Below are 12,134 nucleotides of genomic sequence, written 5' to 3'. Positions count from 1 at the left end.
CATTGATTATCAATCCCGGAAATTATTTTTTCTCTTCACCATCTGTAATAATATTCCTCAAAGTTAGCTTAAAAATTGTATATACATACGTATGTTGCCTGGCTCTCGTATTACCTTGAATTCGTCTGTTACCACCTCCCTACGTACATATTTCCTCAACGATTTGGTGCTACCCTCGTTTCATGCAGCTTATTGCGGATAATTGAATGCTTTATGAAAAAGTACCAATCATCTTATTTGAATTTTACTTAGTAGTTGAGTTATTAAAATATTAAACGAATGAGGAATTAAAATATTTGTTCCAGTTATTTTAACGTTTAAATTCAGTTTAGTTATGTATGACTGAAGAAAATTCTTTCATATCATTTTATACTAAAGTGTTCAGCCTTACAAAGAGGTTAGCGCTTATCTAATTAATAAATTTGGTATGTACAGACTGCTTACCGCCGGCGATTGAAAGGACTTCATTTGGTGAATGCATCGAAGATCATACATTCAGTCATGAAAGTAGTGAAGATGGCGCTATCTGAAAAGTTGCAAAAGAGGGTAAGTCTAGCGTATCTCTCATTATTTTTTTCTCTTTGTCTATAACATATAATTTACTATGTACAGCCTCTCGCTATGTTTAGCCTCATAACTCGTGTGCTTCACTGCACGGTTCAAATTACACGTCAAAAGCATAAACAGCTATTCGATACGACTACGTAAAAGCTGCTTCGTATTATCGCTTGTCACGAAGTACCTGTGTTGACACAGGTTCTGCTAGCCAACGGATAGTGTGTGGCCGAGAGTATTTCTGATACTACTGTCTGATCCCACCTTCCCTTTTCCATGGCGAAAGGGACGAATGATAGTCGGTAAGCTTTTGTATTAGCTCAAATTTCTGGAGTATTGCCGTTGTTGTGATTTGTCGAGATGCATCTCGGAGGAAACAACGTGTCTGGTGGGCCATGATCATGGGATAGAATCGAAGAGAGGGAAAATGTTTATCCAAAATTTAACTATCCGCAGAGGTAGCTGCAGGGGCGTCGTTTTCATTGCTCGTACACCGCGGCCGCGTACTCACTTCTCCGTATTCACTTCCTCTCTAATGAAGTTACATATGTTGTTAGAAATTTCAATCGCCTCTCGGCCTTTTCTTCTATACATGTTGGTTTTATTAGCCAGCACACATACGCTATTGAAATCGATATCAAGCCCACCGCCGCCAGCTATTTCACATTTCGTTTTAGGCGTGTGTGGCGATCGTATTCTTTCATACGATCGCTAACAGTCCTTCCCGTTTCGCCTATATACACTTTTCTTCAGCCACACGTCGCCTTGTTGGTGACTGTGGTGTCACCGCCAGACCCGCGTGTCGCCACTATCAGTGATTGCAGACCGAGCGCCGCCACACGGCAGGTCTAGAGAGACTTCCTTGCACTCGCCCCAGTTGTACAGCCGACTTTGCTAGCGATGGTTCACTGACTTCTACGCTCTCATTTACCGAGACGATAGTTAGCATAGCCTTCAGCTACGTTATTTTGTACGACCTAGCAAGGCGCCATTATCAGTTATTATTGATATTGAGAATCATGTAATGTCAAGAGCGACGTTCGTCATTAATGAATTAAAGTTAAGTATTCCACCAGCTACGTCCGTTTTTCTCAATTCTAATTCCCTTGTCATGTTGCAGACCTCACGCCAGCCTGCGTGAGCTAAAACGCGTGCATTTCGGCCTCCTTTAGTTACTCAGTGTTGGCTCTCCTGCCAACCACAACAGTGACAACTGGAGTAATTCGACAATTGTATCACTTCCTTTATTACAAAAATAATTATTTGAATCTAATGTTAACGTAACGAATATTTTATTGAAATTATGTTGCCATTATTTCATCTGTGATTTTCATCTACTTGTAGCCTTAAAAGTGTACTTGGACAATAAATAGACTGAAAAACATTGTTATTGCAGTGTATAACATTCACGTTTTGTTCTAGATGCCGCTAGGAACGAAATATCGTAAATGAGAGGAAGATAATGTCAGTCCTGCACTTGACTCAGCGCGAAATGTGCCATGGAGTTGAATGAGGATGCCAGGTCATAAGATGTTCCAAGGGCTGCGTTGCACAGACTTGAAACGGAATAAACTGTTTTGCAGTAGAACAGAAAAAAAGAACAGACAGCACGTGTGGCTTGCCCAAGACGTGAACAATAGGTAGTGTCGCGTGTCCTTAAAGTAGAGGAATAACTGTTTGGCATAGCGCCTCCGGAGTGGCGCATCACAGCAATCGAGACAGTTTGAGTCAAGGGAAACAGATTCCTGGTAAGAAGTGGTGTTCTTTGTTTATGAGACATCCCGATTTCAGCTTGCGTGAGTCAGAGCCGACATCCTTTGCGCACGCCAAAGGATTCAAAAACATAACGTTAACCATTTTTTGACGTATGAGAGTGGGTTCTTGACGAGAATTAGCTTGCTTCTACTCCAGCTTACAACGCGGATGGGACAGGCTAGTCAACAGCCCAAAAGAAACCTCAAAAAGTTCTTGCTTCGAAGGGTACGATGGGTGTGAGATCCATAACCAGTGAGGAAAGAGCTTTCTACAAGAGCAGGTTGCTGTGTATGTTTCACTGAACTATATGACCGGAGATTTCTAATTTGGAAAAGTACGCGTCCTGCCGACGGATTAAAAGACGGCGCTCCGCCTGGAACAATTTTTGCGTACAGCCGCAAATAAAGACGTATTTGTTTCGTGACTAAAAAATTTCATCGAAGTCGTCTACTCTTCGAAGGGAAAATAAGATTTACTCCTTCAGGCAAAAAATTATACACACACTGTAAACATCGAAGCATTAGAGCCTGCTAAAAGAATGATGTAATTATGCTCTCAATACCGGATCACACAACACATAGGCTGCAGCCCCTTGACGTTTCGTTCTTCTAACCACTGAATAGTTATTACATAAATCAAATGGAGAAGTTCCTACGACAAAGACGGAGCGATGAGAGAGTAGAGGTTGTCACCCACTTCCATATGGCAACATTGTTCGGGAAAGCATATGCACCATCAACAATAGTAGGTATGGGAAAAATGGCTTTGCTAAAACAGGAGTTTGGCCACTTAACAAGGTATGTTATACGACTGTCATTTTGTAGCAGAAGTTCAGTTTGAAACAGATGGTGTCCTGTTTGAGAAGTTCGACACACAAGCCTAAGTGCTTCTACTAATGAACTGTCACATGACACGCAAGTTTCAAGGACAAAATATGTTACAACCACCAGTGGTTAAGGTAAAAAGTTCAAGTTTCCTTGATTGACACCTCTGCGACACCACCCAACATCTCAGTTGGAAAAGGCGAAAACAAACAAGGTTCAGGCAATAGTTACAATATCAAGTTGTCTACCCGATCAGTTCCTGGAACATGCTGAGAGAGAAACAAAAGTGCGAAGAAGAACCGCTGTGAAAAAAACGACTCCAAAGTTCTAGGCCGAAGAAGACAGAAAATGCTACACATTCAGGGCCTTCAGTAAACAGACGTTTCAATTCCAACGAGGATATTCGGTTCTATACTACCTATTATGGCGACTCCAAGAAAGACATGACTCAGTGTCTGATATGTAAGCAGTGGGTTCGTGAGACATATATTGAAGTTATAGGGCTGATCAAAGCGTTTTGCTGCTGCAAAATGTAACTCAGATTAGCGAGAATGAAGAACTGTTGCAGTAGACTAATTTTTGTAAGACGAATACTATTACCAGTAGGCACAGTAATTGTTTTGTGCGATATTAACTTTCAAGATATGGTTATTGTTCTTTCATGGTAGCCTAGTAAGACATTAATTTCGCATTCTATGTTCCTTTAAATGTAATTGTTAAAAATATAGGTTTTAAAGCTATTAAAATATAGTCCAATAGTCTGCTGTAGCTGTAATTATTTCGGTCGTTTAGAGACCCAAACAACTTACATGTTGCGTCTTCTGGTGTTTGTAAATGCTTTGTCGTATGGTATATATGTCAAGCAATTGGTGCTGACATAGGACGACAGGGCCATGTTACAGTCGGTAAAGTGAAGGCCATTCAAGATTTTAACACAGTCTAGACATTCATATTTGACGACGGTTTTCGTCAGTTGACGAGGGCTGAGAACTTTGTCTAGCCACTCCAAACCTAACTCTACACCATATTACACAGCATTTATACCCAGCAATAGACGCAAATTAAAAATTGCGAAAATGGTTATGTGGGTCTCCAGTCCACTTACATGGACGCAGCTTCAGGGGTCTACAGGACTTCTCGTTCAGTTTTATATTTTAATAGTTTAACACATCTATTTAAGCACCTGTTGTACTATATGAATCATCAGTCAATTATGTATAAATTTCAATATTATTTCGTAGATACTCATATTAATGTTTGGTGGCAAAATGGTAAAACAGCAAATAGCCTTTAACGATTCCTTGTGAATACTGCGGTGTTATCATGAATACATGCCTCAATGTAATTTCTGTGGTCTGTGTTGGTTTCGATTTAGCATTTTATATAAATTACGCGAACCATCTCGAAAATATTTTAAATATTTTATGGACTTATGTTAGGCAGAGGGACGAGGAGATTAATTCTTAGCGCTCGGATCTTAGTCCGGTACACAGTTTTAATCTGCCAGAAAGCTTCACATCAGCGCACACTCCGCTGTAGAGTGCTGATTTCATCTGGAGAGTAGTTGTCGAGTCGCGTGTTTTGTAATCCAAGGACTTGCTGTTTACCTCTTCTCAAATGAGGCAGTGCCACGAGCGCACCTGCGGTCCAATGTACGTGGAGGTTGTACACTCCTGGAAATGGAAAAAAGAACACATTGACACCGGTGTGTCAGACCCACCATACTTGCTCCGGACACTGCGAGAAGGCTGTACAAGCAATGATCACACGCACGGCACAGCGGACACACCAGGAACCGCGGTGTTGGCCGTCGAATGGCGCTAGCTGCGCAGCATTTGTGCACCGCCGCCGTCAGTGTCAGCCACTTTGCCGTGGCTTACGGAGCTCCATCGCAGTCTTTAACACTGGTAGCATGCCGCGACAGCGTGGACGTGAACCGTATGTGCAGTTGACGGACTTTAAGCGGGAGCGTATAGTGGGCACGCGGGAGGCCGGGTGGACGTACCGCCGAATTGCTCAACACGTGGGGCGTGAGGTCTCCACAGTACATCGATGTTGTCGCCAGTGGTCGGCGGAAGGTTCACGTGCCCGTCGACCTGGGACCGGACCGCAGCGACGCACGGATGCACGCCAAGACCGTAGGATCCTACGCAGTGCCGTAGGGGACCGCACCGCCACTTCCCAGCAGGGAAGTGCTCCTGGGGTATCGGCGAGGACCATTCGCAACCGTCTCCATGAAGCTGGGCTACGGTCCCGCACACCGTTAGGCCGTCTTCCGCTCACGCCCCAACATCGTGCAGCACGCCTCCAGTGGTGTCGCTACAGGCGTGAACGGAGGGACGAATGGAGACGTGTCGTCTTCAGCGATGAGAGTCGCTTCTGCCTTGGTGCCAATGATGGTCGTATGCGTGTTTGGCGCCGTGCAGGTGACCGCCACAATCAGGACTGCATACGACCGAGGCACACAGGGCCAACACCCAGCATCATGGTGTGGGGAGCGATCTCCTACACTGGCCGTACACCTCTGGTGATCGTCGAGGGGACACTGAATAGTGCACGGTACATCCAAACCGTCATCAAACAAATCGTTCTACCATTCCTAGACCGGCAAGGGAACTTGCTGTTCCAACAGGACAATGCACGTCCGCATGTATCCCGTGCCACCCAACGTGCTCTAGAAGGTGTAAGTCAACTACCCTGGCCAGCAAGATCTCCGGATCTGTCCCCCATTGAGCATATTTGGGACTGGATGAAGCGTCGTCTCACGCGGTCTGCACGTCCAGCACGAACGCTGGTCCAACTGAGGCGCCAGGTGGAAATGGCATGGCAAGCCGTTCCACAGGACTACATCCAGCATCTCTACGATCGTCTCCATGGGAGAATAGCAGCCTGCATTGCTGCGAAAGGTGGATATACACTGTACTAGTGCTGACATTGTGCATGCTCTGTTGCCTGTGTCTATGTGCCTGTGGTTCTGTCAGTATGATCATGTGATGTATCTGACCCCAGGAATGTGTCAATAAAGTTTCCCCTTCCTGGGACAATGAATTCACGGTGTTCTTATTTCAATTTCCAGGAGTGTATTTCAGGGTGGAGGGTGGTTTTGTGATGTTTTCAGGGTGTTGTTGGTGCTATGAATTGGGCCAACTCGCTCCGTTAATCATGAGTATGAATGAACCAGGGTGTTCGTTTCAACATTCTCTTTAACCGAGTCTTGCCGTTTCTGCTGTGACATCGTGATTACTGCTCTGGACATCCCAATCTTCCGTATTCACAGTATGCACACAAGTACCGTATCGCACATTGACTGCGTGACCATCCGACCTCAGTCCCATACAAAGTCAGGATTATTTGGAACAGAGCAGAAAAAGTAACAAACATCATCCCCACAATTTGGTAGCTCAGCGGGATGTGATCATCAATGAGCAGCTGCAGCTGCGTAAGTCATACGTGACGAAACTTGTGGACTCTGTTCCTCAACGAACTGCAACCTTGACGGAGACCGTACGCGGTGGTAGACTCTGTTAGTGTGATGATTCCTGGAATACCTAGTTCTCTATAAGGAGACTTAGCTTGTCGTGTTTTCGATAAATGATCAACTTAAATAAATTCGCGCATTCATGGCTGCTAAAGAAATCCTGTCACACGGCAGCGTTCTTTGAGGTCGAATTATTATTGCATGTTACGAGTGCAGTAAAGTAGGATACTACTTTTTTTGTAACGAACAGTCGGACTTGTTGACTGATCTAGACATATATCAGACATTCCAGAAGTTTCGAAGCTAATATGGGGCACTTTTCTACTGATATGACGTAAGTGGAAACATCTGCTTCCCCACCCATTATTAATCTTAGTCTCAGCAATACTATTTTCAGGTTTCTATTGCTTCAAATGTGGCTTTTAAGAACATTATTTTGATTTCTAATTACAAACTGTAGTACTCGTTTACTTCAATTTATATAAATTTTTGTTTATTGCGGTGACTGTGTGGCACGGACTCAGTAGTACGTTAGAAAAAAGATACCGGTGTTGGGACTGTTTCGTGTCGTGCCGCCCGTCTGTTGCAGGTGTTCGCGCACCTTCCAGGATCGACGACTCTGTTCGACTACGTGGAGCCTGACTGCGTACCAGACGAGCTGGGAGGCACTGCTGGTCCTGCTGACAACTTTGCCTGTAAGCAACTTCTTTAAAAGTTCACCGAGCAAATTCATCACTTCCCACACATCCACCTGTATTTAAAGACCATCTGGCTGCTTGCCCTAATTATTAGGGTACCTGGCTCGTAGGCCACAGGGCTCAGCGTGCATCCACACTTCCCACACATCCACGCCACGATGTCTGCGTGTGAGGAGGGGGAAGACGGGGAAACAACGAAAGCGCCGCTTTGTTCTATATTGCATAATTCTCAACAACACACATTACGAACGAAATAGATTTTCAGTATTATTTATTTATTTTTGGCTCACTGAAGGCGTATTATAGTGTTTATCATGTACAAACTGACGCCGTACGAACAGATGTGAACAATTTTACAGATTTTTGCGCTCTGGTTTCCACGTAATCGTGACCTGTTTAGTGTTGTAATAAAAACATCTTTTACACACGTATCCTGATAGAAATTTTATAGCACTTTTGCAACCCCATTATGTTAACGTGGAAATCCTACCTGAGTTCAAATGGCTCTGAGCACTATGGGACTTTAACATCTGAGGTCATCAGTCCCCTAGAACTTAGAACTACTTAAACCTAACTAACCTACGGACACCACACACATCCATGCCCGAGGCAGGATTCGAACCTGCGACCGTACTCGTCGCGGGGTTAGAGACTGTAGTGCCACTCCGGCCGGACCCTACCTGAGTAGAACAATGTAGGCTCTCTAGAGAGTTTTGACGCAAACAGATTTGTATTTAAATCGGGAATCACATCGATGGCCAGTCAGATATGTAGATATGTACAGGGGCGCTTTCAACTGAACTGGCGAACGATTTCGAAAACAGTATCCTCAAAAAATTTAGGAAAGTTCCCTTGTAATTCTTTCACGGTCGTAATAAATTCTTGAAACTTCATGTTAGGAAGCTTAGGGACCTGGACTGTGTTACTCACAATTTGTGTTTTGAAAAAGGCGATTTTCTTTTTAAAAGCATCCCAGTCAAATGTGGCTAAAAATCAAAGCAGTGAATTAAAAAAAAAAAATATTCCGCTGCTAAGGTCATCTTTCATAAAACAACTGAACCACAAAAATAACAGCACAAAAGTTTGAATTAAGAACCCTAAGCTACGCAGAAATAACGAAATTAAATACTGACACTGTCATACGAATTCACTTTGTAAATTAAACCATTCATCACTGGATTAAAAGCGAAATATATTTTTCCAATAATATTACAGGCAATGCACGTCTCACAAATAGTTCACAAACTGTCGTTAAAACATATTAATGTTAACTGCGTCTGCCCTGTCACAATTAGGAATCAGTCAGTCCATAATAAATACTATTCAAGGACTGATCGTTGGGCTGTCTATTTTTCCTTCCCTTTCTTTGACAATGGCATGGTGTCATATCTCTAGCGGGTCAGACACAAAACATTTTTTTTCTCAAAATTATTGAATTTTTCCCATTTGTCTCCATAATCCCACCAATCTTTCAAATTCGTTATCTTAGTTTTAATTTGAAGCTAATATCCTTTAAATTTGAAATTAATATTTTAGCGCGCAATAAAGAAGCTTGACTGGCCAGACTGCTTAAATGGTGTTAGACCTTTGCGACTACTTCCAAAGCGATGTAACAAAGGTGCGTTGCACTTGAGTTGGCCATCTACTCGAAGACTGCAAAATATAAAATGAGTGTAGCTATTCAACAACAAATACTATGACCTTTTGTTAGAGAGCCTCTTTCTTGTAAACTTGTGATCTTCAATATTTTTCGTTCTGCCGAAATCACAAATAAAATATAGTACAAGAATAACTGAGCCAATTTGCTGGCAACAGAGAATTAACAACTGAATGTGAACTGTAAAACACTATTTTTTATGTATAAAGGTCATCTTCATGGTAATTCTCGTGAAAATACAGCCCTTCTGCAACGATTAATCGCTACGTAATTTCTAAATTAGTGATTACAGAATTATTAAGTAAGACACTTCTAACGAATAGATTCCCATTGTTCATTTTACATTTGGATTCAGATCAAAAACTGCTTTTTGCAGATTATCCAACATTAGTAATAATTACGGAAGATAATCAGTACTTGTTTCCTCAATAAAATACAAACAGTGCTACTTAACGACTTTGATAATAACAACGTCTCGAATTGCTTTTTATGTACATACAGGAAACCTACTGAAACCCGGAGTGCTTGTGTAAGTTTGAAAATAAACTGTGTTTCAGACAAACTTAGGGAGATGGTCAACAGTGAGTGGCTGCTGGAGAAGGACAAGTACATGTCAGACGAGAGCAAACGTCCCGCCGATAACCACTATGGCGACATCTACGGCATCGCGGGCTCATTTAAAAAATTGTCCGTGGACTGACGCACAGCCTTGTATTGTAAGACAGGGAGACGTTCTTATGATACATGTGTACATATTGTATAGGATTACGTGTAGCCAAAAACTGAAATAAACTGCTCTCTACTAAATCTCGTAATTCCAGTTTCATTTCATTATTTACTCGCCTACTCTTTCTTTACATATTGTTTGTATAATGACAATGATTTAACACTAAGTTAACCATTTTCCTGGAGACAATGACGAACGATTCTACAAATGTTCAGCACAACTGCCTTTCTAGAAATGCCAACATTGCTTTTTGTCTTAATGCTACGGACCGATATCACCACAAGGACTGTATCTACAGACTTGTGTGTACATAAGTTTCTATCATTATTATTTTTTCTTGTACAACGATACATTATAACAGTGAAAAATAGTGGTTGATTTAGCAGATACGAAGCAACAGTATTTTCACTTTTATTCTCAGATTGTTGTCATGAATTTCGTGATCCTCTCTTTTCTTAGTATCACAGTTTTCTGTATGAACTACGGTAGAGCGTGGACAAACTTTGGAAACACAGAAAACACAGCGGATTTCCACGGCTAGTACGGTGTAGGAAACCCATTGCCCTTCAGAACAGCTTTCAGTCGTCTCTGAATGGATAGAATCAGTTCCTCTATGGCCTTGAAGACAATCCTGTACCATTCTTCCTGGAAAATTGTGACAAATTCAGCTATCATTGAGGTGGATAGTAACCATCTACCCTTCTCCTCAAAGTCTACCATAAACGCACAATAATGTTTAGTTCTGGTGGCTGCGGTGGTCAGGGGAGAAGCAATAACTCATCCTCATATACATTAACCAGTCCTGGAAGACGTGACTTGTGTGCACAAGTGCCCTGTCGTCTTGGAATGCTGCATTGCCATTTGGAGCGAAAAAAAGAAACATTGTACCATGGAGTGGGCGTGGTCAACAAAACTGACCAAATAATCCTTGGCAATTGTGCCCTTGCTGAGTAACCATGTGGTTCATGGAATACCACATTATGGCCGGCCACATCATCACCCAACCTACACTATGTTTCACGCTTAAGGCGTAACCTTGGTGAGAATTCGGAAACGTGAAAGAAGACTCATCCCACCAAATGACTCTCTTCCATTGCTCCATTTTCCATGTTTAATGTTTTAATCACTGCATTTTCCTGTTACTGGTTTTTCCATCTCTGATTAGTGGTCTTAGTACCCAAGCTCACCCTGCAGCTCTCCGTTTATGTAGCTCCCGCCGTGTTATTTTGGTTTTGACAGGGTTTGCGAACACAGCATTCAGTTCTGCAGTGACTTTTGCAGCTATCATCCCTCTATTTTTTCGGCACAGTTTTCTCGATGACCGTCTGTTACGATCATTCCACACAGCATGCATCTTGTGACTTAGCGGATTATGTTTTTCGCTTTCACTATGCATCTTACAAATCTTCGACATGGTGCTTCTTGAAACACCAAACAGTTGGGCTCCTTTGGTTATGGAAGCAGGCCCCATTCCAGCACCAACAATTTGCTCATATTAGAATTCACTTAGGTCCGACATAATGCTCTCAAAGCTACGCAGGACACTGTTCTGACAGCCGCAACGTATTGAGAACATTGCACAGGTGTAGCTCTTCGTCAGACACCACAGCGCAAACTGCAGCCGCCGCCGGCATCTGCATTTATGTTCAAACAAGCATTTCTCGCGGTTTATCCATATTTTTTTGCAGCCCCTTTATTATCCTTTAAACGACATATTGCGGGACATAACAGTAACTGTCAAGTTCCTTTTAACTATAGCTACTTTTATTAAACTGACAATAACAATAAAATAAAACGTTCAGCATACTTCGAAGGTATATTGAACAGATATTAACTCTTAACCGACATCAGCAAATGTTTGGTACTAGACGCGAAACTCCAAATTTCTCTTGTCGTATTCACTTGCCTTACACCTTTCTGTGTAAAATATATTGCTATTGCGCTCTAAATTATGACTGGTATTGTACGAAGACGTCAAAATATCACAGCCTCCATAGGGTTTGATTCAGTTCAGCAAATTCAGTATGTGAAATCATATCAAGATAGATGAAACTATCATTCATGACTTTCTCAAGAACCACGTTTTACTTGGTAGTATCAGTTTAAAAATTTAAAATTCGTTTATTTAAGAAGCGTTTGGGGGGGGGGGGGGGGGAAGAGAACCCACTGAATGGCCTATTTTAAGAGACCTTTTCTGTGTCTATGTTTTGTGACAGCGATATTATCAACATTGAAACTTGCTGTTTATTTTCTACAGCGAACGTTCACACATATGAATGAACTGATTTAGAAAAAAATGTTGTAGCCACTACACTGGATGTGGAAAAATGATTAACAGAATACTTGGCGTGTATTGCAGGCAGTGTCAATCACAACGATTTCTCCTTATTTGAGAACCGATATCCGGCCCCAGTGGTCTCGCGGTTCTAGGCGCGCAGTC

The 12,134-nt window shown here is 42.3% G+C and overlaps 1 protein-coding gene across 1 annotated transcript in view; it reads left to right on the top strand.

The window, feature by feature from the left end:
* The window catches only part of LOC126266766 (clavesin-1-like), a 50,385-nt gene extending 40,611 nt beyond the window's left edge, over positions 1-9,774 (top strand). The window contains exons 5-7 of the mRNA XM_049971288.1: positions 436-546; positions 7,202-7,307; positions 9,525-9,774. Coding sequence (XP_049827245.1) covers positions 436-546; positions 7,202-7,307; positions 9,525-9,667 — 360 coding nt within the window. The 3' untranslated portion in view covers positions 9,668-9,774. The remainder of the gene's footprint in view (positions 1-435; positions 547-7,201; positions 7,308-9,524) is intronic.
* Positions 9,775-12,134: the final 2,360 nt, after the last annotated feature.

This window comes from Schistocerca gregaria, chromosome 4 (genome assembly GCF_023897955.1).
Source record: "Schistocerca gregaria isolate iqSchGreg1 chromosome 4, iqSchGreg1.2, whole genome shotgun sequence".
NCBI lineage: Eukaryota > Metazoa > Arthropoda > Insecta > Orthoptera > Acrididae > Schistocerca > Schistocerca gregaria.
This window is presented reverse-complemented; position numbering and strand designations above follow the sequence as displayed.